At 48.9% G+C, this 26,010-nt stretch overlaps 1 protein-coding gene and 1 non-coding gene across 13 annotated transcripts; one reads left to right on the forward strand and one right to left on the reverse strand.

Annotated features, from left to right (window-relative positions):
* Positions 1-422: 422 nt before the first annotated feature.
* SMARCC2 (SWI/SNF related, matrix associated, actin dependent regulator of chromatin subfamily c member 2) lies at positions 423-20,604 on the reverse strand. Of its 12 annotated transcripts, none has more exons than XM_043564414.1 (30): positions 20,415-20,603; positions 18,210-18,329; positions 17,015-17,100; positions 16,463-16,544; positions 16,269-16,361; positions 15,598-15,667; positions 15,298-15,367; positions 14,535-14,610; positions 14,096-14,227; positions 13,881-13,996; positions 13,377-13,501; positions 12,283-12,342; positions 12,124-12,161; positions 11,708-11,838; positions 11,368-11,439; positions 9,132-9,245; positions 8,496-8,649; positions 7,718-7,810; positions 7,365-7,481; positions 7,210-7,272; positions 6,610-6,868; positions 6,214-6,375; positions 5,887-5,951; positions 5,548-5,683; positions 5,299-5,465; positions 4,745-4,879; positions 2,517-2,898; positions 2,139-2,222; positions 1,794-1,859; positions 423-1,242 (listed from the first exon to the last, which is right to left on the reverse strand). In XM_043564414.1, exons 1-30 carry the CDS (start codon positions 20,523-20,525, stop codon positions 1,166-1,168), a joined length of 3,456 nt encoding a protein of 1,151 aa, XP_043420349.1. In that variant the 5' UTR covers positions 20,526-20,603; the 3' UTR covers positions 423-1,165. The 12 variants fall into 12 exon arrangements, with proteins under 12 accessions (XP_043420349.1, XP_043420348.1, XP_043420353.1 ...); XM_043564413.1 differs by having other exon boundaries at positions 7,365-7,484; XM_043564418.1 differs by lacking the exon at positions 7,718-7,810 and having other exon boundaries at positions 7,365-7,484; positions 20,415-20,604.
* A 775-nt stretch (positions 20,605-21,379) lies between these two features.
* TRNAS-CGA lies at positions 21,380-21,461 on the forward strand. The gene has a single exon. It is a non-coding gene; the product is annotated as a tRNA-Ser (tRNA).
* The last annotated feature ends 4,549 nt before the right edge of the window (positions 21,462-26,010 follow it).

A 26,010-nucleotide genomic window follows, 5' to 3' on the forward strand; every position in this document is an offset into this window, starting at 1 on the left:
AGCCTGGAGTCCCATCTGCCTTCACATCAAGGATGTGGAAGGGAGAGACGGTAGGGGAGGCAGTGGAATCCAGGGAGCAGAGCCTAGCTGCAAGCTGGCAGTAGGCACTACCCTAGGTCGGGCACCCCTCCACTGTCCCTAAATCCCAGGGAACCCCTAGCTACCAGTCAAGGTTCTGATGGTACTGGGGGAAGAGGGAAGAGGTTAGAGGGGTGACCCACCAAGTCATAAGGAGGTGCTTAAGTGCTTTTTGAAAAATTCAGGTTAACAACTCCCCATCCTCTCTAGCTCCCTTCTCCATGTCTTCTAGGAGCCCAGTGACAGGGCCCAGGGAGGAGGAAGAACAGTGCCCTTTCTTCCTCTATTACCTACCACAGGAATCCCCAAAATATGTTTCCCCACCAAATACACATACGCTGACATCAACTACGCAGGTGACTTTTAAAAACACAAAACTGACATTCAGAGGGAAAGGGGTCATTGGCTGAGCTGGGGTGGCCTAGAACAGCAACACTGAGGAAGCAGCAGGAGAGATTAGTAGGAATAAACTGGGGATGGGGCGGCTGAGGGGGGTGGGGAATTGATTCGGTCACTAACGGGGGGGGGGGCTGGAAGAGACAGATTCGGCACCCTATTCTATCCCCAGAGCTCTCCCAGAACCTTAAATCCCCCTTTCCTGTCACCTCCCTCCTCCAAAAAATGTAAAAGTTGGGTGGGGTGGGTTTTTTTGTTTGTTTTGTTTTGTTTTGAGTGGGTGGAGGAAGCTGCAATGTGGCTTTTTTATCTCTCTACTTCCTTTAAAGGGCTTAATTTTGTTTTATCCATAAAAAATGCAGTAGCTTTGAGGGGGGTGCACCCTTAGAAGTGGTTAATTAGAACCTTGTAGAAACACTTTTCCCCAGCCCTTTCTTCAAGGGCAGCATCCCCATCCTATCCTCTCTCCCAGAAATTAGAAACATCTTTTAAACAGAAGTCCTTGAATAATCCAATATAAAAATGCATGCCCCTGACAGGCATGGCGGGGGCTTTGGAGGGGCAGGAGGAGCTTTCCTTACGTAGTGATGAACTCTCCAGGCTGGGGAAGGGTCCCAGTGGTGGGGAGAGGGCTGTTCCTGGAACCTTGATCTCCATTGGGGGTGAGGGAGAGAGATGTCTGGCTGGCTCCTCACTGTGGAGGTGGCACAGGGGTGACTGTGCCTGGGCTTGGGGCCGTGGGGTCTGGAGGCAGGGGGGTACCTGGGTCTGTGGAGAAAAGGAAGACGAATCAGCTAGGGTGAGCAGGAGAGGGATCCAGACCCAGGCCACCACAGACAAACAGAACTGGGCATGGCATGCAATGGGTGGGTAGGTGACTGAGGTACCCACAATGTACAACTTCATTTCCCAACACCCTCTCCCACCTCATACTGGGAAAACTGAAATACCCCAAATCTTCCTGCCCCCAAGGAAACTCTCTAAATGGGGCATTCGAACGTGATGGGAACAAGCAAAGGGGATGCCAATCATCATGCAAACAGGTAGCTGTTTTTCAAGTTTACAACTGAGATGCTGTGCCTTAGGACTCCTCCGTGACCCACCAGTGAAAGGCCCCAACGTCATCCCAGAGGTGGCAGCTGCCAGGGTGGGGACTGGTGGAGGACAGCCAGAGAGGCCCTTCCCCCTGTATTCTAATTTACCAGAGCGTTCAAAAAGGATTGTGGAGTTCTCGTGCCTAAGCCCTTCCCCCTACCTGCCCCCCATCCCTCCATGTAACCCCTCTCCCTCACCCTTCTCCCCTCCAGGACCCTTCTCACCTGGCAGTGGGCTGGCACTGGGCAGGAGGTTGCCCTGAACAGCTGCCACAATGGCAGGGCTCTGGGCTGCGGCGGATCCGAGCCCCGGCCCGAGAGGCAAGGAAGATGGCATGGTGGTGGTCGCCGGCAGGTTAGGATGTAGAGGGTTCGCCATGGACACAGGCAGGTTAGGTGGGGGAAGAGTGCCCGGGGCAAACGGGAGATGGTGGTGATGCCCATGCAGGTTAGGAGGAGGGGGCAGGTTAATACTGATGGAGTCAGCTAGACTACCAAATGGGATGATGGATGGAGCGGGAGGAGGAGGAGGAGGCGGCATGCCAAAAGGCAAACCCAAAGGAGCATTACCCGCCACGCCTGGGTGCCCGCTGCCTGGCACTGCCCCTGGCATCATTGAGGGAGGAGTTTGTTGGTTGGGGAACGGTGAGGGGCCTGGAAACACAGAGGAGAGACCAAGGAGGTTAGAGGCATAAAACCTCCCTTACCAACTCACTGTCCCAGCAAGGATAACCTAGCCACTCCTCAGCACCACTTTTCCTGATACGAGAATAAGTGATAAATCCCTGGAATAAAATTCCAAAGCTCTGGGTCTGGGGCAGGATTGCTGTTGTCTCAAGGATATAACAGAGGTGAGAGAGAACCCATCTGCAGAAATTTCCAGTCCTGTCACAGATCCCTTTTGAGGAAGCCCTCTAGTCAGCAAAGGTTCCAGAACCCAGAACTTACCATGGGGTCCAGGGGGGGGTACCCCTGGCGGAACCGCCCCAGGCTGGGGGGCTCCAGCTGGCTGCTGCTGCTGCGGCCCTGCCGTTGACCCTGTGGGCCCAATCTGTTCAGAGGGGCCCATGCTTCCAGGAGGGGCCCCGCTGCCAGCAGGAGCAGGGGCCACAGAGGCCGGAGCCATGGCCAAGCTGTGAACTGCGGGTGGCCCAGCAGTGCCCGCAGGTGGGATAGGCTGGGAGCCTGGGGGCAGGGCTGGTGGTGGCTGCTGCTGCTGTTGGTGCATTTGTTGGAAGTGCTGCTGCCGGGCCCTCATCTCTGCGTACTTCAGCTGCTCCATGTGGAAGGCTTGTCTGTCGGCCAGGAGCTGCTGCCTCTGATACTCCAGCTGCCAGTGCCAATTGAGTACCGTTACCCACGTTCACAAGATCACAAAGGCAAACACCTTGCCCCCTGCTTTGTCTTCTGACAAATCCAGCCTCTCATTCTGGCAATTCCCCACATCACATGTAAATCTTGTGCTTGGGCTTGCCCTGCCCTCCCCTGTCCTCCCCTTAAGAATTCCCATGACCATGTCTTCTGGCTGCCCACATGGCTTCTCACTGCAGTGGAGTTAATCTAGTGGGGACCCTTACTCATTTCAGCTTCGAAGCTTTGAGTCTGACATTATGTTCATTTGGAAAATGCTTCCAATTCCTCTTGTCAACTTGCGTTTTCTTCCCCCGAAATTGGCTAAAACACTTAGCATTTTTAGGAAGCCATCCCAGATCAACTCATTAGCCTCTGAGGTTTGCCTTTATTTTGTTATATCTCAGGACTTATATAGGTGATTTAGAATCTTTTAATTTGAATTTGTCAGATACTTTAAGCATTCACTTTTTGATGCCTCTGTATTGAATATTGGATATCTCCAATTAAACTGCAGGTTCTCTGAGGTTAGGATCCCTGTTTTCTATTTCTTTTTATATGGTCTCAAAAACAAAATGGTTTGGGGTGCCTGACCGGCACAGTTGGTTAAGCGTCCGACTCTTGATCTCAGCTCAGGTGATGATCTCACATTTGTGAGTTCAAACCCCACATCAGGCTCTGCGCTGATGGTGCAGAGCCTGCTTGGGATTCTGTCTCTGCTTCTCTCCGCCCTTCCCCTGTCTGTATGCGCTCTCTCTCTCTCTCTCAAAATAAATAAAATTTTTTTAAAAATGGTTTAATACATTGTCCATCCCATCCCCCTTCCAAGTTTACCTCCTGGATCTGAAGCCCCCTCCCTCTCATCATCCCTTAAACCTGCTCACTCACTCAACGATATTCACACTCTACAATGGGTAAAACACTGGTCGAGGACCTAGAAATGAGGCAATCAAAAAAATAACTAGATGGTTAAGCGTCCAACTCTTGATTTTGGCTCAGGTCATGAGCTCTGCAATGGGGTTAGAGCTGGGCATGGAGCCTGCTTAAAATTCTCTCTCCCGGGGCGCCTGGGTGGCGCAGTCGGTTAAGCGTCCGACTTCAGCCAGGTCACGATCTCGCGGTCCGTGAGTTCAAGCCCCGCGTCAGGCTCTGGGCTGATGGCTCGGAGCCTGGAGCCTGTTTCCGATTCTGTGTCTCCCTCTCTCTCTGCCCCTCCCCCGTTCATGCTCTGTCTCTCTCTGTCCCAAAAATAAATAAATGTTGAAAAAAAAAAAAAAAATTCTCTCTCCCTTTCCCTCTGTCCCTTCCCTGCTTGTGTCTTGCTCTCTCTTTCTTGCTCCCAATAAATAAATAACTAAATTAAAAAAACAAAAAAACCAGGGGGTGCCTGGGCTGGGCAGCTCAGTTGGCTGGGTGTCCCACTCTTGATTTCAGCTCAGGTCATGATCCCAGTGCCCAGGGAACAAGCCCGAGTCAGGCTCCACGCTTAAGCCTGCTTAAGACTCTCACTCACTCTCTCTCTCTTTCTCTCTCTCTCTGCCCCTCTCCCTTGTTCATGCTCTCTAAAATTAAAAAAAGTAAAAAACAAAAACAACTAAGATCTCTGCCCCATGATGCTAACATTCTATGGGACCTCAGGCTCCAAGCTTCACCTGTGGGTCACTTGTCCTTAACTGCCTGGAGTTAAATCCTCCTGCTCCTCTGCTGTGAAGCCCTGTTACTCTCAGGCTTTCTGCACTGTTGCTCACCCCCATCCTAAACCAAGGTATAGCTCAGAGGCAAGGTGTGGCCCCAGGTTCCACTGGCCAGCAGGGGATACTACTCACTGCCTCTCGCTCCCGGTCCATGATCGTCTCCAACTCTTCAAAGTGCCGGAGTTTGATCTCCAACTTTTTCATCTGGGTCTCCACCAGCAGGGCAACCAGCGATTTGATCTTCCTCTCCTCCACGGCGGCCAGGTGCTAGGGAAGGCAGGGAGGGCAGCACATGAGTGGGAGGGCCCCGCAGGAGACATGCCAGGGAGAGCGTGGCAAGGTGGAGGCTGGCAGGTTTTAAGAAAGAACTTGCTGTGGTCACAACCCACAGAGTAGCAAAGCATTCATATTCTTAAAAGAATATGAAAGAAAAAAAAAAAAAAGAGAGTGAGTAGCAAAGGATAAGACAAAATCAAATAATTAGAGGGTAAAAACAGGCCTAATGCTAAAAAGCTTCAAGAAGCTTAGAAAAGAGATGACCAACTCTCCCTCTCAGGATCAAAATGAGAAGAAAACAGACCAGGATCATGGAAGTGAGGAGCACAGAAAGATTTCCTCCAGATGAAGGGAGATCAGAGAAGGGGGCAGCTCCGTCCCTGGGGGTCTTCTGGGTCTCTGGCCCTCACCTTGGCCTTCACAGCGGCGGCAGCCAGGGCAGCAGCAGCGGCGGTGGAGAGATTGCCCTCGCCGATGTCCCGCTCCACTTTCGTCTTCCTCTCCCCCTCTGACTCCACCACTTCCTTCAGCACCTCCTCCTGCCCCTCCTTTGGTTCCTTCTCCTTGTCGGGGTCGACTGCATCAGAAAAAAGGTGGGGTCAGCCCTACAGCCCCACTTTTCCTTCCTGGACCCCCAACCACCATGCTGGGAAGCTCACCTATTGGGTCCCCATCGCTCTTCTCTGACTCCTTCTCGCTGTCACCTTGTTTCCCTTTCTCTTCATCCTTCTTGGGAACCTCGCTGGTTTTCTCTTTCGCTTCTTCCTCGACAGCCCCAACTCCTTCTCGGGGCTCCTGAAGTCCCAGTGAAAGAAAAGTAGACAATATCAGGGTAGCTGCTACTCACACAAAGGGTCCAGACTGGGAAATGAATTTTCACCCCGCACTTTGGAGGTACCTGGACTCCAGACAACAGCCCCACCTAAGCCCAGCACCCCCTTCCCCACCGTGCCACCCCAGCACCTCCACCCTCCCAGCCCAGCTCATTGACACTATACCTTGGGCTCCTTCTTTTCCTCTGTGGCCTGGCCCTCTGCCCGTGCCTCATCAGTCCCGCTCTCCTCTAGGCCCGTGGGAAGAGGAAATGGGAAATGTCTGATACAGAGACTGTCTCTGGGACACTTTTCCAAAAGCCCCCTCTCCTACCCAAAATCTTAGTGACAGGACTGGCAGGGAGCCACAGTCCCTAAGATGGAGTCCTGGGGAAAATAAAAACCCTGCCAATTGTCCCCATTCGACAACTCGAAGCAGGGACAGCACAAGGATATGAGGTGGCTCTGGGTCTTCGTGACAGGGGAGAACTCTGGGAACTTTCCAGGTCTTACCGATCCGCTCAGGCTCATCAGAGGTGGTTCCGGCGATACCACTGCTTTCCAGACCGAAGGCTGGGTCCGCCTTGCCTGTCACTTTGGCGGCTTCCTCCACTTTCCGAACGTGGGCCTCCACCAAGGCTGTGGGTACTTCTTCCTTCATTTTGGAGAACTCTTCTGCAAGATCCAGAGAGGACAAGGCTGGGGCAGGGGCAGGCAGGCAGTTCTAACTGTCCCTACGAAAGCGGCCTCACAAACCCATCTCTTCATCTAGACCAGCACGGAGCTAGACAGGTGCCTGAGCTGACGCCAGCAGCAGACAACGCCAGCAAGGCAGCCAAACTGGAGGGGCTTTCAAGGTCTGAGTAACCAGCCCTTCAAACCAAAGAGGCCAGGACCCCTCCACATTACCTAGGGCCGACTTCGCAGCAGCAGAGGCGACTCGAGGATCGACGACAGAGGCCAGGAAGGCAACAGTGCTCATAACAGGGTTGCCTGACTGACTGAAGGGGATAGGCTGGTAGGCCAGGGGGCCCAGGGAGGCCTCTGAGTCCTCCAGGTACGGGTCTTCAATGGGAAGACGAAGAAAATGCAAGATGCACTCATCCTGCGTGCGGCTTCCCACGTGTTCTGACACTTTGTTCCAGTCATCTTTGTACATTTCCAGTGCCTGGTGGTAGTGGTGGAGACACAACTTCCTTACTTAGCCACTTTCCTTGAAGGTCAACTCCCCCCATCCTACTAAGGGTAGCGGGCTTCAAAGATCTCTGTGTTGTGGTGTTTGTGGAGTCTGCTGGGTCCCAGGGGAATCTCCAAGTAGCACTAAGAAAGGATATGGAGTTAATGAAATGGCCCAAATGCCTGGCCTGGAGCTGTTCCCTGGGGCAGGTGCAGCAGGCAGCGGGGAGGAGACACACTGGGGACAAGATCACGCTCTCTGCACTCACAGGTGCAGCTGGCACCCTGGCCACTTCTGTTTTCATAGAACTCTCCTTTCCTTGCCCAAATTACCTCTAAGAGTAGCAGGGTCTCCTGTTCCGTCCACTCTCGAGTGGCACTGGCTGCAGCTTTACTCTGCAGGAGAAACACGCAGGTCAGAGAGAGGAGGCCATGACTTCCAGAGAGTGAAGGTGCTCCACCCCTGAAGTCAGCCCACACCCCCGTACCTTGGAGGGGACGTTCTTCTTTGTGTACATGTCTGTGCGCAGCCCGAAGTTCTGCATGTCTGTTGGTTTCTCTTTGCCTTTGTCAGGGAAGTTGAGCATTTGCTGGGAAGCAGAGGTCTGCTATTTGTGGAGGGAAAAGAAAGAGGTGAGTACAAGTGACCGCAGGAGCTAGGGGCAGACAGAGAGAGAAAACAGACAGAAGGAGTTTCCTTCCCAAAGCCAGGGACACCCCTGAGTGGGACTTCCTCCCTCACTGCTGTAGCTCCTCTGCTCTCATGTCTCTTCTTCCCCGAGCAGGGGCCCCCCAATAAAGGGGCAAATAAGAAGCCCAGCGGGGTCTACACCCCACCTACCAGCTCTGGCTTGCCCTTAGCCGTCTCTGGCACCAGGTCATCCAGCTCTTTGCCCTTTCGCCCAGCCTTGGTATCAGCATCAACCTGGCGGCCCTGGGAGACAGAGCTTGGCGTCATGGAAGCTGGGCAGGAAATGACCAGGCCAAGGCCCTGGAGGCCTCAAGACCAAATGCTGGGCGGCCCGCAAGCTCTGGGGGCACTCATGCCACTGTTCCATGTTCCCTTAATGATTAATTAGATCTGTAGTTGGCATGATACCCATTTATATTCACAAATATCTTTACAGGTTCCCTTAGGAGCTGGACAATTTAGGTTCTAATCCTAGATTTGGTACTCTGTGATCTTGGGCAAGCCACATATTCTGTCTTCTCTTAATTTTTGTAATGTATGAAATGGAAGTGGAAAAAAATGGAAGTGATCATAATTATGAGGCAAAAACGGAAAAAAAAATGTTGGAAACATGACAAAGTTAAAAAATTTCATGCAACTTCATTTTCAGCCATCTTTCTCTATCTCTTCTGTGCCCTACCCTGGCCTGTCTGCTCCTCAAGAACAAGGAGCATCTCTTCTCCCTCAGCAAGTCCTCACAGTCTTAGGTACAGAGGCTGAGAGAGGGTGCTAAACACACGGGCTGATTCCTGTGGCCCTTTGCATCCCATGGAAAAGGAAGAAGCCTCAAAACACTCCTGAACCATTACCCTAAAAAACCAGAAAAAGAAAAGTCCAAAGAAGCCCAGTTTTTCCCAACCCGACCCTGCCCCACAGCCCCTCACCCTACCTGCGGTGTCTTGGGCTGCAGAGGCACCAGCCCTGACGGCGTGTCTGCTAAGACATGGAAGTGAGAGGTGGGCGGAGGCCCCATCGGGGTTGGTCGACTCTCAGCATCCACCTGGTAGTTAATAAGACCCCACTGTTCTAGGAAGGCATGGACCCTGGGAGGAGAGAGGTGGAGACAGGGTCACATGGGACAGCCAGAAAAGGGCAGAAGTGGGGCGTAACACTCCCTCTCCTCAGCCCTCTTCTCTGCTCATTCTGCTCCCTGGGAGATCCCATCTCCTCCCACACCCTAAATGCCAGTGACCCCCAGGTCTACCTACATATCCAGTGGAGACCTCTCTCCATAACCACTCACCTACTAGACTTCTTCTCCTGGATAGCCAGTAAAATCAAAGCAGGATCCTTCAACTACAGACGTACTCCTTCTCCTTTTTCCCACATGCCAGAGAATGCCACTGCCATTCCCTCAAGTCACGTGTGCCCTGAATATGAACTCTGCCTTTCTCTAGAGGTGTTTTTGTTTTTTTTTTTTTCCTTCTTATTCCCCTATGCTCCTTGCTGGCAGCCCCCCTTCTGCCAAGAGACATCTGTGGGCAGACATCCTTATGTACCCCCTTCCCCTCAGCTGCAGACCCACCTCATGATGGCACAGACGTCACCCGCCAGGTTCCTGCGGCAGGCAGTGGAGGTAAGATACTCTTGGGGGTTCAGCCGGTAAGTGTCAATCATGAAATTTCGATAAGCCAGGTAGCTTCGGAGAGAGACAGAAAGATGAACAAGAGGAAGAAAAAATAAGTCCATTGAGGACTGAAGGGTAGGAAAAGTGATAAAAGGGCTGACGATCCCTCCTGTGCGACAAAGAGGAAAGAGCAGATCATTTGCCTCGGCAAACACTGAGGGTTTACTAGATGCGAGGGCTTCAAACACTGCTACGTTTTCCTTGATGGGGGGTTTTTAGCGAAATGAATTATCTCCTTGGCTGTAGTTAGGGGAGTTTTATCCAGGCTTTAAACAAGTAATAAAAACAGAAGAAAGGTGCCTTTATTTCCAAAGACAGGTGTTAAGGGGAGGTCTATCCATGCCTCCAACTAGTCAACATGATGTGGTATAAAGAATATATGTTTTTGTTTTTTAATTAAGCTCTACACTCAATTGAACTCACAATCCAGGGATCAAGAGTCATAGAGCCTGTGACTCTGATCTTGGGGTCATGAGCTCAAGCCCCACATTGGGTGTAGAGCTCACTAAAAAAATAAAATAAAATAAAAGAATAAAAAATAATATATGTTTTGAAGGTGGAAAGATCTAAGTTCAAATCCCAGTTCTACCTGGCCTTGGGCAAGTTACTTAAGTTTTTTGAACCTCAGTCTCCTAATCTGTAAAGTGGAGTATCTGCTGAAGAATAGAAACGTCTACGGACATCTAGTACAGTGCCTGGCACATTTCAGGAGTTCAGTAAATGGTAGCTATTATGTGGTGTGCCATAAAGTTTGAGAACATGAGCCAGTATAAAGGATTCAGATCCTGGTTTTTCTACTTACTGGCTGTGTGATCTTAATCAAGTGACTTAACCTCTTTGTACCTCAGTTTCCTAATCAGTTAACTGGAGAGGATAATAGGACCTACCTCTAAAGGTAATGTGAAGATTAGTCAATGCATGTAAGACACATAGGATAGTGTCTGGGAGATAAACTTTCAATAGATACAGGCAATTATCACTATTTACTATCTTACATCAAGACCGCAAAGTGTAGAACAGTTCTAAATCCAACCCTGCCTACAGACTATGTTGAACTCATGTGACTGGGTCACCACTGCCTTTTCCTTTGGAGAAAGCAAGGCTTCGTCCTATACTGCTTTCCCCGGGAAGAGGAGAGAACCACAGGCTACAGGGAAAGAAACACAGTGGGAAGGCAAGATGGCCCCAAAGAGGGGAAGCTAAGGAACATCTGAGAAGCAGGCTCGTTCAGTTCTTAGGGGGATCAAAGCTTTCTCACCCTTCTCATTGTGGTATTTCTCCTGGAGCACCTCTAACCATAGAAGATTGTCAAGACTCATCCAAAGCCAAACAGGTTTAGCCTGAGGCAACACCTTGAAGAAGATAGAGACTTCCAAGCCCCAAGCCTGCACTTTACATAACACTCTCCAGAGAGCCCTCTCCATCCCTTAATTCAAAGGCTTGGAACTTCAGAGCTCTTCCTCTTGTTTCTCTATTAAAACCTACTCTTAGAGACCAGCCTGGTAATAGTCACTTACATTTTAGTCAAAGCTATTATTTATGCTATTTGCATTTTATTATTTATTTATTTATTTATTTATTTATTTATTTAATTTTATTGAAATGTTTTATTTATTTTTGAGAGAGAGAGAGACAGAGTATGAGCTGGGCAGGGGCAGAGAGAGAGGGAGGCAGAATCCACAAAGCAGACTCCAGACTCTGAGCCGTCAGCACAGAGCCTGATGTGGGGCCTGAACCCGTGAACCACGAGATCATGACCTGAGCCGAAGTCAGATGCCCAACCGACTGAGCCACCCAGGCGTCCCAGTATTTGCATTTTAGACATCTTAGTAACTATGGATTGGAAGGCTCTGTATTCTGTTGAAAGAAATGGAGGCATCAGAGCAGGTACCCATTTTGTACAGAAAACCATGCTTAATACTGCCCCCAGGCAAATCCCAGAGAGCATGCTACTGAGGCCACAGTGCTGGGCTAGGGCTTCCTGTGGGCGGAGATCGTGTCTTTGTAAGAGTACCATAGTGCCTGGCTCATAGAAGAAGCTCAAAAAATATTTGCCAAACTGGATGGTGCTAGATCAGGAATGCTGATCAGGGACAGGAGGGAGAAAGAGAATCATGAGCTGAGATGCCCTTACATTTCTGGAGTCTTGGACTTGTTCTTGCCGTTAAAGAACTCAGGGAGAGCCCTCCGCTCAATGGCATGAACACTGTAAGAGAAAACGGAATCGATTAAGAAGACACTGGTGGAGATGAGAGCCCCAAAGAGAGGTAAACACTAGAAGGGAGGGAGGGAGAACACAGTTCTTCGTTCCTTGAGGAGAACTTCCCACAGGGCTGTAAGACTCAAAGAGACCAGGAGCTCCCTTAAAACTGAAATATACCCCAGTCTGTCTGGCTAATGAAAAAATAACTTATTTGGAGACAGGAAGAGAAGGCAAGGAAATAGGGAGGCATGAGAAGATGGAGAAAAGATACCTATTATAGTCAAACCAGGCAGCATAGCTGGGAATAATGATGTGGTGGGTCTGTTCAGTCACATTGTCCTCATGCAGGTCCGGGTTCTTCGTCTGCTCTCCCTTGTTCCCCGTACTGTTTTCATCCTCATCCTACAAGTATAGAGGCTGCTAGCCACACAGCATTCCCATTTTGCCCGTGGCGACCCTCTGCTTCTCCCACACCCCAGGAACGTGGGCACTGAGGATGGGTATGCGAATGAAGAATATAGGCCCAGAACTTGGAAAGGGTCAGAGTTTTGAGTTTTGAACAATAGCTAGAACTAGTCTAAGGTGGGAAAACTTGGGGCGATGGAAAGTTCTGAGTATCAGGAACTTTATAAGCACAAATCAGAATCCCATAGAGAGGTAGAGAAGGCTTCTCTAAACTGGCTGCACCTTGCCCGTGGTCTCCATGCTTTCATCCTCCTGTTCATCTGAAAGAGAGAGGCAGTAAAATAGAAGGTTGGAGTCTCCTGTGGGGCAGGAGAATCCTACTTTCTGAAAAGCCGCGGCAGGCTAGGGGAAGGTGACAGCTGCGCCCCCTCTCCTTCTTACCCAGGTCAGTCATGGTGCCTCCTTTGACTGGGGCTGACTCGGAATCCTTCTTAGTGTTTACTGCCAGGAAAGAGAGTCATTTTACAAGACAGGTTCTGCCCAAATCAAGCCCTTACCTCTCCACCTTTAACAAGTCTTAGAGATCTCGCTTTCTCCAAATACTTCTGTCCATCTAATCCCAAAAAGCAGTAACTGCCTCCAGGCACAGTCATTGTAGGGCTTGAATCTCACCCGCCACTTTCCCTCCTTCCCCCACCCAAAATTCACTTAACTGTTTACCTATAAGGAAGCATCTTTTACTCTATGGACGTGCATAAATCATTTCTGTCTTTGACAGGTCTCCTTATCTCCATCTATGTGTCTGTAAATTCTTAATGGACAGAGTCTGACCAAATCACTCTGTAGAGGAATGGTAGGATCTTCAACATTTTTTAAAGCAGAGGACTTGCCTTAACTGAATCCATACCCAATAGCTCAGGAAAAAACATGAATACAGAAGAGAGCTGCTGTGATTGATGAGGGGGTGGAAGCCAGAACTCCTCTCTCTCAGTACCCCCACCCCCACCCCCGAAATACACTCCTGGATATTATTTGAGCTTGTCTATGGAATACAGATCATATTCCACATTTACAACTGTACAACTCTTTAGCACCACAGAGCAATGATCTCCAAGGTGGGGTTCTCACATAGGATACAAAACATGGTCCACTGGAATACAGGCAAAGAATAGTAGAACTTCTCTTTACATTTGTTTTTTAATCTTATCTTTAACATTTTCCCATTTTTAGGTAATGTTTGCATGTATTTAATAGTGTTTCTAAAGTAATGGAATAACAGTAGATATGTACAATTTATACTTGAATACTTTACTAGTGGGGGTACATGATCAAAAACAGTTTGGAGACAACTACTGTCAGGCGTAAAGCACAGTCCACAACTCAGATATGGATATGATGTCAGAGGACTGTCGGTGGTGATGAAAATAATTTTAATAACAGCTAAACTGAAGGGAGAGTTCCTTAAGACCTGGAGCTGGGCCTGGGAAATCAGCCCTCTCCAAAGGTGGGTCCCAGGGGTTTGTTGTGGCCCATACCTGTTTTAGGCAATGTCACCTCCTCTACATTGGGGACTGGTGAAGGCTCATCCATGTCCTTTGTTAGGTCTTCTTGCTCCTCCTCTCTGTGGCCACGCTTTGACTTGGTGTAAGGTGTTGAGGGACTGGGAAGGGAAGGGAGTGAAAGAGAATCCAGTCATCTTTGGACAAAGAGTCCCTGGGAGTTGAGGTTCAAGGGGAGCAAAGCAAGAGAGAATCCCAAAGATGGAACTGAGCATACCCAGAAACCCATCACTATAGAGTACTGGGAAGTACAAAGGCTTTACACTTGAAGATTTAGCTCTCTTTGAGTCTACTAGTGGCTGCAACCAGAATAACAACCAGGCAGCTAAAGAAGACCTCATTGTCCCTCTCAGGACATGGACAGGAATATGGCCTACCCAGGTCAGGGCCAGGTGGTTATGGGAAGGAATCTGTCCTCCCTTCCTTCAACATGGTGTGGAGAGAATGGTGAAGGTGGGGACAGGGTAGGGGACGGCATACCCTTTCTTAGCATTTTTCTTCTTAGCTTCTGGGGTTGGTGAAGGAGAGGGAGAGCGCTTCCTCTTCTTATAGTTCCCCCCTTTCTTGTCCCGTCGGTCTGAATCTGGGCTGTTCACCTGCAGGTTGCAGAATTGGAGCAAATGTCAGCCAACAAGCCCCACTGAAGACTTATTCCAAGATTAAGGGATCAAGGAAAAAAGAAGAGGAATTTTAACCTCATCTGTCAGTGTCTTGGCTGAAATCTTCTTTCGGCGGGAGACAGGGCTTTTGTCATCATTCACCTCGTAGTCTTCCTCATTCATCCATTCATTGAAAGTGTCTGTGTCCAGAATCCACTTTGCATGAACCTGAAGTACAAAGACAGACAGTGCTGGAAAGAAGCCTGAAAGCCACAGCTCTGTCTGGGGACCCCGAACAGAAAAGCTGAAAGGTACAGGAGCCTGTGCTTCATCTCCAAATGGTGGTCTGGTCCTGGTATGAACCACTTTTTTTTTTTTTTTTTTTTTAAGAATTTATTTTTAAGTAGTCTCTACACCTAACATGGGGCTTGAACTTAGAATCCCGAGATCAAGAGTCACACAGTCTACCAACTGAGCCAGCCAAGCACTCTCTGGGATACTTTTTGGGGTACTTTAGGGGACAAGAAATGCTCACCTTCCTAGGTTTCTCAGGAGTTGGAGCATCTTCCACAGATGCTTCAATTTCACTGGCTGGGATCCAAGTGTCGTAACTGCCATAGGAAATTGGTGAAGTCAGATCAATGGGATGGAGTTGTGGAAAAGTAAAGTGCAAATCTTTTACCTTTCTCATTTGCAAAAAAGTATTGGGTTGTTAGGTTATTTTTTGGTATGATTATTTTTCCAATTGATATTGGGATTCTTTTCATTATAAAATAATAAAAACAATTTCAGAAATAAAAAAAGAAAGAAAAGAGTCCCTTCAACACAACTGTTCAGTATATATTTTTCCCAGTAAATTTTTTCTGTACCATTTTGTTTTTACGTAACTGCAATGTCACTAGTGTTATTTTACAATCCTACTTTTTAGCATTTAATATTTACCTACAAATTATCCATGTTATTTCTATCAGTTCAATGGCTGCATAATAGTCCACTGAGTAGATAAACAAATTGCTGAAACATTTTCCCATTGTTAGACATTTAGATTGTTTCTAACATTTACTTATCATAAATTATACTGGAAGAGCCGTTTCACACATAAAGCCCCAATCTTTTTAGCCTAAGCCTCATTTAATAAATCCAAACCTCTCCCAAGACAAAATTCTCATAATAGATAGAAGAACAAATTAACAGACCTAAACATAACCCCAAAAGAGAGCCTGCTTGCTTTGCTAGATGTTCTAGGGCTTCTCAGTCTGGCTCTCATACTTAAACCTGCCCTAAGACCCTGTCCTCACCTGTCAGGATAGTAGCCCCAGTGCAGAAGAACCTGCTTATCCCTCTTCATGACTGGTCGTACCCATTCCTCTGGGGGTAAAAACAGAACAAGGAGAGATGTAAGCTAAAGGGGTATACAGAAAATAACAGTACACAATTTGTGTTGCAGCCAGGGACCTGGAAATAGGGATATAAGGCAGTAGGAGGGCTCAGAGTTGAAAGGAAAGAGGAGGTGCCAAGGCACTGTGCGGGAGCTGAGCAGTGCCCCCACTGCTAGTCTAAGCCATTCACTGCAGTGGCCAAGAAAACCCAGGTCTCACCTTCTTCCAGGTTCCCTGGGACGGGATACACAACATGGGAGGCATTGCTCTTATCCTCAGTGACTGTTCCCTGCATGGCACAAGAAAAAGTAGGTAAATATGGTGCCCTCCGAATTACTCATGGGTATAAATAAACCAAAATAAGATTTAACCACAGACCTGCCTTCCTAATCATATTCTGCTCAAAATGATATTAAAGTTGGCTTGCCTTTTTTAAGCACACAACAGCTGAGAGGCAGAAGGAAATGGCTGGGATTGTGCTAATAACGAAGAAAAGCAAAGAACAAAAAGTTGCTGCAGATAATCCTCTGAATAGATAATCTACACATGGGAAATGTAAAGTTGACTATATGTCCCCAGCAGTGATATCTGCTTGTTATTATAGAGTTCCAGAGTAAAGGTTTCATTCCTCTGAAATCAGGCAATCTCTGGCTTTCCGTACCCCCAGGCCAATGCAGCCGCTAGGAACAGTGATCTAAACCTGTCAAGACTGGGAGGTGGGAGAAGCAAACAGAGAAAAAGCAGCTCAAGGCTTTAAGCCTAGTCTTTTCCCAAGTAGGCAGAGGCACCTCTGCAGTAGAAAATATGTCACCTGAGGGCTGCTTATTGTATCGAAACGATCAGGAAGACAGTCATGGAGTTTCCAAAGCTCGCCTGACCCACCCACTCACCTGGTGTCTCTTGATAATGTCCTTTAATTTCCCTAGCAGTTTGGGTTCAATTTCTGGGCACAGAAAAATGTTAGGTCGAGACAGGCAGTTATTCTGTGGGGAGAAGAAAGAGATGGGATGGGATCATGGGAAAGGCGTGATTTGGATTTTCACTGAGGGAAAGGAGACGGACAAGGGAGGTTCTTGACTATTACCTGCACCAAGGATTTCTCAATGGTCATGAACATTTCCACGTTGCGGTCCATGCGTGATGGATTCTGGAAATCGTAACGCCGCCTTGAAAAGAGGCAATAACTTATAGTGAGTGTTATAGATCAGGTCTGAGGATGAGGTTAGGGTATATGACTTTTCAGCATGGGAAATCAGAAAGCAGTTTTGTTCACAACAGTTGCCAAAATGGCCTGGAATCTGGGGTTCACTAAGCTCGACTCCATGAATCATTTGTACTTAGTCCAAAAGGACAAAGAAAAGCTTGAGATGCCAACCTAAGAATCCCCTTTCCTCTACAACACACACATTGATGCACACACACACATACACATATACATACTCACTTGCTCTTAGACACTATTTTGGCTCTGATTCTCAGCCATTTTTCTGACCTAGCAAGTCACACCTTCTGACCTAGCAAAGTAAGAGACTCGCAAGAAGGTCTACCTACGTTCTCCCATCCCAGAAAGACCCCAGGAAATCATAAAGGGGGAGTCCCTCTAAATGTAAGAAGCACAGAGAAGAAGGCATCTCACCATCCCTGGTCACTCTTGAATTTGTAGGCAGCTGCAAGTATGTGGCACAGGGAGCCTCCTGCTTTGAAATCTAGGAAACATTTGATCTACAAAATTGAAATAGGAAAAAAGTATGTGAGAGTTACATCCTAGATTCTCTTATTAACAATCCTTTCACAAAGTCCCATGCAAAACTAATCTCTCTCTCCAAGCTGGACTTCTTTAACCCTTATGCCACCGTATCTTGTGGCCTGGAAGAAGGGGGAGAAAGAAACTAGTATTCACAAAGCCCCACCTTGTGCCACGTACTTACTGGTTACCTCATCACCCATTACAGAACCCCTACAAGGTAGAGATATTAATCCCATCTAGAGATGAAGGACTAGATACTCAAAAGGTTTAAATGACTTGCCCAAGATCACAGAGCACCAAGTGGCAGAGCCAGGATTTGAACACAAGCCTGTGCAAATCCAAATCTCATCCAAATCCCTTTTAACCATGCCATAAGAAGGGGCACCTGGGTGGCTCAGTCGGTTAAGCGTCCGACATCAGCTCAGGTCAGGATCTCACAGTTTGTGAGTTTCAGCCCCGACGTCGGGCTCTGTGCTGACAGCTCGGAGCCTGGAGCATGCTTCGGATTCTGTGTCTCCCTCTCTCTCTCTCTCTCTGCCCCTCCTCAGCTTGCGCTCTCTCTCTCAAAAATAAGTCAACATTAACCATGCCACGAGAGTTTCACGTATGAGCTCAGACACGCTGAGATAACCTACTGCACAAAGTATTTGTTTTTTAAGATTTTATTTTTAGGGGTGCCTGTATGGCTCAGTCGGTGAAGTGTCCGACTCCTGATCTCAGCTCAGGTCTTGATCTCAGGGTCATGAGTTCAACCCCTGTGTTGGGCTCCATGCTAGGCGTGGAGCCTACATACATACATACATAAATATCAAGACTTTATTTTTAAGTAATCTCTACACCCAACGTGGGGCTTAAAGCTACAACCCCCACACGCTCCAACGACTGAGCCACCCAGGCGTGCCTTGTTGCACAAAGTATCACTAAGACAAAGAGAGTGGTAAACTGGGGACTAAGGCAAGCCAGTAATGCCCTGACCAGGGATAGGGATGATAGGAAATTACTCAAATCTCAAAAAGTATAAAACTTACAAAACCCCCACAACTCCCTCTCCAGTTTGGAGGATTCCCCATGCATTCGCACTCACCGGCAGTTTAGTGAGTGGTGCATTGCTGACATGTTTGCCAAAAACTTCTTCCTGAAACTGTAGCAGCTGTACAACCAGGCTAGACAAGGACTTGTTGGTGGGTGGTTCAGCTTGTATATACTAAGAAGACAGAGGGAAAGGTAAGAAAAGGAGACTCCAGATGAATTGTCCATTATCTCCCTTATTTCTTCCCAGGGAGCTCTAGAAACATCTGGGGTAGAAAAAATAGGCTCTTCTTCCTCCACATGTCTAGTTTCTATAAAGAAAATGGCAGAAGGAAAGCCTTCTAAGCCCCTCACCAGAAGTTGACATTCTGCTGCCCCCAGCCCAACCTGCCAGCATTGGAGGCCACGGAGACTTCCTATTCTTTCTCAGCTACACCCTGAAATTTGAGTTGAAGGACCCTGATTTCTAGATAACAACACTGAAGGTGGTAAAATTCTGAAGGTTCCTTAAGATCAGGCAATGGAAGCAACACCTTTGAGGCTCTAAGCAAGACAACAGTGTATTTCTTGGGGTAACTCTGTGGAAGGCCAAGACTCCCCCCTAAAACGCAGCTTAATACGAAAGGTGCAAGGAAGTGAGGCAAGGCAAACAGACTGAGAGCTGAGTTTGTGCATTCTGCTTCTACTAGGAACTGGGCACAAAAGTCTTCGTAGGCTCTCCTAGATGGCAAGGACCAGCCTGGTGAGAAAGAGCAAGAAAACATCTATCCTTTCAGGGGAAACTGTATCTGAGACAAGCAACCCTGGGCCTTCTTACACATTTCCATATTATGCTACCTAGTATCCTAGCCTTCTGTTCTAATTTAAATCTGAGCCAACAGGCTAACTTTCTCTTTACCTTCTGACCCCTGTTTCCTCAACCCTAATCAGAGAGAAAAGTGCTCTTCTCAGTGGGAGATGTAAAGAGAGCCTTGAAGGAAAAGGTAACTGACAAAGAGCTAAGAACTTGAAAGCTGAATTTGAAAGCTCACAGGCTGTCAATCCCCCCAGGGCCAGAGACTAAGCCCCTAGACTGATCTCCCTTCCAAAAAGGTCAAAGGAAGAGGCTGGGGAACCAGAGCCTCATGCTGGGGTACAGGCAAAAGCCACAGACCCAGCAGCTGTTTGTCAGGATTCTGACACTCAGAGAGACCTCTGAGATAGGGCCATAAGCAGGATCAGAGGGGCGTTCTCCTAAACAACCCATCACACACGTCTGACAGGCTGCAAAGCTGGGCAGGAAGAACTGAGGAGCTGAAGGAAAACCAGAAACAGAACCTCTAACTGGGAATAGTGAAAAGGAAGAGGCAGACTATCTCCACAGAAAAACCCTATGTATAGATGTTCCTTTAAACGAGGCCTAAAGACAAAGACACCACCAGGAAGAGGTTTGACAGAAAAGTCAGGTAAGGCTTTTTGAACCCTTTGTTCACTACCTTATTATCTCCAGTTCCGAGCCGGGGGGCCAGAGATATAAAGCTGTCCTAGCCTCTGAACCCCAAACCAAAGGCAGTGCAAGGCCAGGTGGCCCGGTGACTTCATTGTGAAGCTGAGGAATGGTTTAAGAGGTCGCTGCCCAGGAACTGCTATACCCCTGCCTCCCAAGAGGTTTCCTTGCCCCTTGGATGAAAGTGGGGGACAAGCGGTAGAGACAGGTGGGCGGGGGGGTGCTTCTTAGGGCTGATGAGCAGCCAAGGGCCTACTCTGTGGCTGTTTACCGTCCTGCTTTCATCATCTCTCCGAACATACACAAAGCACTAGGGAGGCCTCAGCCTACCGGTACCTGGCTCCGTGGGGGAGCTCTGGCGGGCACCGTGGCGGGCACGCTGGGGCGTGTGTGTGTGTGTGTAGGGGGGGGGGGGGACATCAGACACCCCGTCCACCCTCGGCTGCCTCTCCCGGAAAAGCCGGGAAGGCTCTGGCCCAGGAGAGGGTGGGCGGCTGGCACCGGGACCCGCCGGGGCAGTGGAGAAAAACAAGGGGCAGAGGGCGCAGCAGGGAGGGCGGGGGCTGGAATCCCAGGCTGCGGGGGGGGGGGAGGGGGGGCGGCAAAAGAGGCTGGGGGGAGGGGCGCGGGGCGCGGGCGGGCGCGCAGGGGCTGCTCCGGAGGCCGCGGGGGAGGGGCCGCGGGCCGCCCGAGGGTGGGCAGGATCCGGGGGGAGCTGCGGGGCCTCGGTCCCTTTGTCCCGCCCCCGGCCCCCGCGCGGCCCTGCCCGCGTACCTTCTTGTAGTTCTTGCCGAGCCAGAGCCGCACGTTGTCGAACTGGGTCACGGTGTCCGCGGCCTCGTAGTACTTCACGTTGGGCCCGCCGTCCTTCTTCCGCACCGCCATCTTCTCGGGCTCGGGCCCCGCCGCCGCCGCCCGCCCCGCTCAGCTCAGCTCCCGCCTCCTCCGCCTCCTCCTCCGCCCGCCTCCCGCCGCCTCCCGCCGCCGCGGCCGCCGCCTCCCGCCGCCTGGGCCGGCCCCGGCCGGCGCAGCGCCCCCTGCCGGCCGGTCGGGCACGGCGACGGCCAAGCGCCGGGCGCGGGACCCACCCTGGCGGTCTCCCCGGCGGCGGCGGCGGCGGTGGCGGCGGAGGCGACGGGAGCGTTGGGGAGGCAGCCGCTTCCTGGAGGGGGCGCCCACTCCCCTGAGATCGTTCTGTACCCGACGCGAAGCCTTCCTGCCCCTTTGCCTCTCAGCCCAGGGAATGGGGAACCTTTCTATTCCTACCCCAAGGGGACGCCCCCAGCTCACAGCACATTCCCAACCCCTCATGGAGTCCTTAATTCCAAGGAACCCCAGACCCCTTTCCCCAAGAACTTCCTTTCTTTCATCCATCCCCAGGAGTTCCCCTTTTTCAACTCTTCCTGAGTCTCCCTCAGCACCCCTCTCACTCCTTAACCCGAGGAGTCCTCTAGCCGCTACCCTGGGTCCCAGTCCCTTCCCTCCAACTGCTTCCTTCACAGGCTCGCCATCGCTTTCTAAATAGCATACGCTCTTTAAGACCCCTCTTCCCTCCCTGAGTCACCCGGTCCACCCGACTGTTCCTTTGAGTGGCATAGAAGCGAGGTAAGGGGCGAAGGGCGGGGGTCCCAGGATACACATCCTGTATGTGGTCGGAGTCGGCTTCCCATTGCCACACTCCCTCCCTGGTCGCAGTGCGGACCCCTTCTGTAAGCGCGCGGCAAAACACGGTTTTGGAAGTCACGGTGGCCGAGTGGTTAAGGCGTTGGACTCGAAATCCAATGGGGTTTCCCCGCACAGGTTCGAATCCTGTTCGTGACGGCCGCTTTTTTCCCTCTCCTTCAGGATACGTAGAAGGAACTCCCCTCGCACGTGGCTTTCCAGCATTTACCTTTCTGTGTCAGAAATAGCTGAGAGGTCTCACCCCTGGATTGGGACGGATGGAGGTGATCATGGGAAGCTTAATTTGCACAACTGTATAGGCTGCTAGGATACTGGACACCTTCGCAGTTCTGTAACTTCAGGTTTGTTAGAGCTTTGACACACGTTTCATTCTTGGGGAAGGGAATAGCAAAGGATTTGGCTGAAGAAGGGTTAGGTTTTTGGAAATCTGAATGCCTCCTGTGCTGTAATAGTTAAAATTAGAATTTCCAGGAAGAGAGGGCATCTCTGGATTTCATGACCAGAAGTCTGATTATAACTGAGACCCAGGAAAAAGCATACTTTCATTTGGATTTTTTTGAGGAGGCGCATCTCAGAAATCACTGGGCTAGGAGGGAGTAGCCTGTCAAACATAACAGCTTACGTTATGAAACATAATGGCTGGAGCTGGAGTGTGGGGAGATAACACTTCTTACTGAATGCTCATTATGTGCTAAGTACTGTTCTAAATTTTCTGTGTATTAACCGGGTTAGGGAATTAATTCCTTCTCTGACCTCTAACCCTCCTGTACTCACCTTACCGGGTTCTTCCTCCCCCCCACCCCCACCCCCACCCATTTCTGATCATAGGAAATATCTGGGATACTTGTTGAGGATGTTCTTTTTGTATTTCATTTCTTGCACAGCAGCATCTTCTCCAAGATGAATCTCCCCAAGTGCAGGGAGTTCAGTAGTAATTCATAGAGCTTTCCCCACACTTACACTTTGCAGTTTCCTGCCTTCATACCCTTTTTCATGCTCTTCTCTCTGAGATCACCCTTACCACTGTACCCTTCCCTCCTTCATACCCCATCATTTATCCCTTCCCATCCTGCACATCCTTTCATCTTTCCTCCTTGAAGCTCTTGATTCCTCCAGCTGGAACCCATCATTCTACCACCACCATCCACCTGGTTGCATGCAAGGAATCTCCTTTGACACACTTCTGTAAGAATTAAAAGTTATATTTATTCTGCTTCCTAAATATGTCTTAAGTCTGTCCATTTTTTTCAGGGTGAGGGTAGGCTAGACCCACTACTTGCTGGGGCCTTCATGAGGAAAGTAGGGTTATGAGGACCACATGAGTTAATATATGGAAAGCTGCACTAAAGCATCCAGTCGTAGCCAGAGACCTTAAACCCTTTCATGGCTGCTTTTTGGGTTTCCTGACCTGGTCCCTTTTCACTAACCATTCTTTCACATTCACTACATTCTATCCACTGGCATTCCTGGTATAGTATTTGTCTGTGTTCATGCTGTTCTCCGCCTGAAATAATCTTTCTCATCCTCACTTTCTACTCAACCTCTACTTCAATGTCAGTTGTCCTGAGAAGTCTTCTCTAGTTACTTGTCACCTACAATACTCCAATCTTCCCCAGTAGGACGTAAATTCCTGGCACATATAAGCCACTCAATTAAAAAAAAAAATCTTTGTTGAGTAAATGGATGTGTGTGTGTGTGTGTGTGTGTGTCTATGTCTGTGTCTGTGTGTCTGTGTTTAATGTCTATTTTGAGAGAGAGAGAGAGAGAGAGAGTGAGTGGGGAAGGGGCAGAGAGGGAGAATCCCAAGTAGGCTCCGCATTGTCAGCACAGAGCCCAATGCAGGGCTAGATCCTACCAACCATAAGATCATGACCTGAGCTGAGTGAGCCAAGATCAAGAGCTGGATACTCAACTGACTGAGCTACCCAGGTGCCCCTCTATGTGTTTTTACAGTAGTTACGTATACATGTTTTAATCTTCATTCAGATTGGACTGTAAGCTTCTTGAGAGTTTGGACTGTGTATTTTGGTTTTTTTGTATTTCCTTTACTAGGTTTTTATACACAGATGTGAGCAAATATGTAGTGAATGAATTAATAAACTAACAGGCTCAGTCTCAAGCTTCCTACCAAATGCCATTTTGCGCATGCTCTCAGATTTAAATGTCTGGAGAGGCAAGACCAAAATTGACCAGCAGAGGGCAACCAACAACTATATTGTGAAGGGAAGAAGGCACCATGGCTTACAAAATGGAGGATCTGGACGGAAAAGCTAGCAGAGGTTGTTTGGTGTTTGGAGATCATACCTTTCGCTCTCAAATATTTTCCCTGTAACTGTCATAGGTGAGAGGCCAAGGTTTCAAACCTTCATGTACAATAGATAAATTTCTACCATCCCCACAGCCCACCTGAACTCCTCAATTCCTTCACTTTACCCCTTTTATCCCAACAAATCCTCTATCCTTATACCTTTCCTTGACTTATATGATCAGGTCCCCCCAGGCATTCTTTAGTTTCTGGCTCGGTATTTGACTTTGCTCATTTGCCCTAAAGTTACCTTCTCCACATAGGCTTGTAAAGCCCACTCATTTCAAAGTCCTAAGGAAACTTACATAAACATCCTTCCATAACACATTCAAATTGCACAGGATCAATCCATTAAATCAGAACAAAACTACACCTTTATTTGACAGTTCCAAATCATCATGTTGTTTTCTACTTCCTTCTATTTTTTCTTTAGATTATTTTATTTAAAAATTAAAAAAAAATGTTAACGTTTATTCATTTTTGAGAGACAGAGAGCGAGCGGGGGAGGAGCAGAGAGAGAGGGAGACACAGAATCTGAAGCAGGTTCCAGGCTATGAGCTGGCAGCACAGAGCCCAATGCGGGGCTCAAACTCAATGACCACCAGATCATGACCTGAGCCGAAGCCCAATGCCTAACCGACTGAGCCACCCAGGTGCCCCTTATTTAAAAATTTTTAATGGGGCACCTGGGTGGCTCAATTGGTTAAGCGTTGGACTTCCACTTAGGTCATGATCTCACGATTCATGAGTTCAAGACCTGAGTCTAGCTTTGTGCTGATAGCTCAGAGTGTGGAGCCTGCTTCAAATTCTGTGTCTCCCTCTCTCTCTGCCCCTCCCCCACTCACACTCTGTCTCTGAGAGCCTCTCTCTCAAAAATAAACACAAAAAAGTGTTTTATTTTTTTTTAATTTTTTTTAATGTTTATTTATTTTTGAGACGAGAGAGACAGAGCATGAACGGGGGAGGGTCTGAGAGAGGGAGACACAGAATCTGAAACAGGCTCCAGGCTCTGAGCTGTCAGCACAGAGCCCGACGCGGGGCTCGAACTCACAGACTGTGAGATCATGACCTGAGCTGAAGTCGGCCACTTAACCGACTGAGCCACCCAGGCGCCCCAAAAGTGTTTTAAATAAAATAAAAATTTTATAATGCTTATTTATCCTTTGAGAGAGACTCAGAGTGTGTGTGGGGGGAGGGGCAGACAGAGAGGGAGACAAAGAATCCTAAGCAGTCTCCAGGCTCTGAGCTGTCAGCACAGAGCCTGATGCAGGTCCCGAACCCATGAATGGTGAGATCATGACCTGAGCTGAAGTCAGATGCTTAACCAACTAAGCCACCCATCTCTACACCTCCACCCATCTCTACACCTATCATGGGGCTTGAACTCACAACCCCAAGATCAAGGGTTGCATGCTCCACCAACTGAGCCAGCCAGGCATCTCTACTTCTGTTTTTTGAATAAAATGTATACTCTCTGCCTCTAGCTTCTTACTATCTTAATACTCTGTTGTGAAAACCTTTGCTAACTTTGAAAACTTCGATTTCTTTTTTTTTTAATGTTTATTTTTGAGAAAGACAGAGAGAGTGTGAAAGGGGGAGGGGCAGAGAGAGAGGGAGACACAGAGTCTGAAGCAGGCTCCAGGCTCTGGGCTGTCAGTGCAGAGCCCAACGCTGGGCTCGAACTCATAAACTGAGATCATGACCTGAGCTAAAGTTGGATTCTTTTTTTTAATTTTTTTTTTTTTTTTTAATGAGAAGCTGTTGTTTTTTTGTTTTTTTTTTTATTTTTTTTTTTTTCAACGTTTATTTATTTTTGGGACAGAGAGAGACAGAGCATGAATGGGGGAGGGGCAGAGAGAGAGGAAGACACAGAATCGGAAACAGGCTCCAGGCTCCGAGCCATCAGCCCAGAGCCTGACGCGGGGCTCGAACTCACAGACCGCGAGATCGTGACCTGGCTGAAGTCGGACGCTTAACCGACTGCGCCACCCAGGCGCCCCTCTTTTTTTTAATTTTTAAAAAATATTTATTTTTGAGAGAGACAGCATGAGCAGGGGAGGGGTAGAGAGAGAGGGAGACACAGAATCCGAAGGAGGCAGGCTCCAGGCGCTGAGCTGTCAGCACAGAGCCTGACGTGGAGCCTGAACCCACAGACTGTGAGATCATGATCTGAGCTGAAGTTGGATCCTCAACCAACTGAGCCACCCAGGTGCCCCTGAAACCTTCAGTTTCTTAATGTTTATTTTTGAGAGAGTGGGGGGGGGGGCAGGGGAGAGAGGGGGACAGAGAATCTGAAGCAGGCTCTGTGCTGACAGCAGCGAGCCAGATGTGGGGCTTGAATTCACGAACCAAGAGATCATGACCTGAGCTGAATTCGGATGC

This window comes from Prionailurus bengalensis, chromosome B4 (assembly GCF_016509475.1).
Source record: "Prionailurus bengalensis isolate Pbe53 chromosome B4, Fcat_Pben_1.1_paternal_pri, whole genome shotgun sequence".
In the NCBI taxonomy this organism is placed as follows: Eukaryota; Metazoa; Chordata; class Mammalia; order Carnivora; family Felidae; genus Prionailurus; species Prionailurus bengalensis.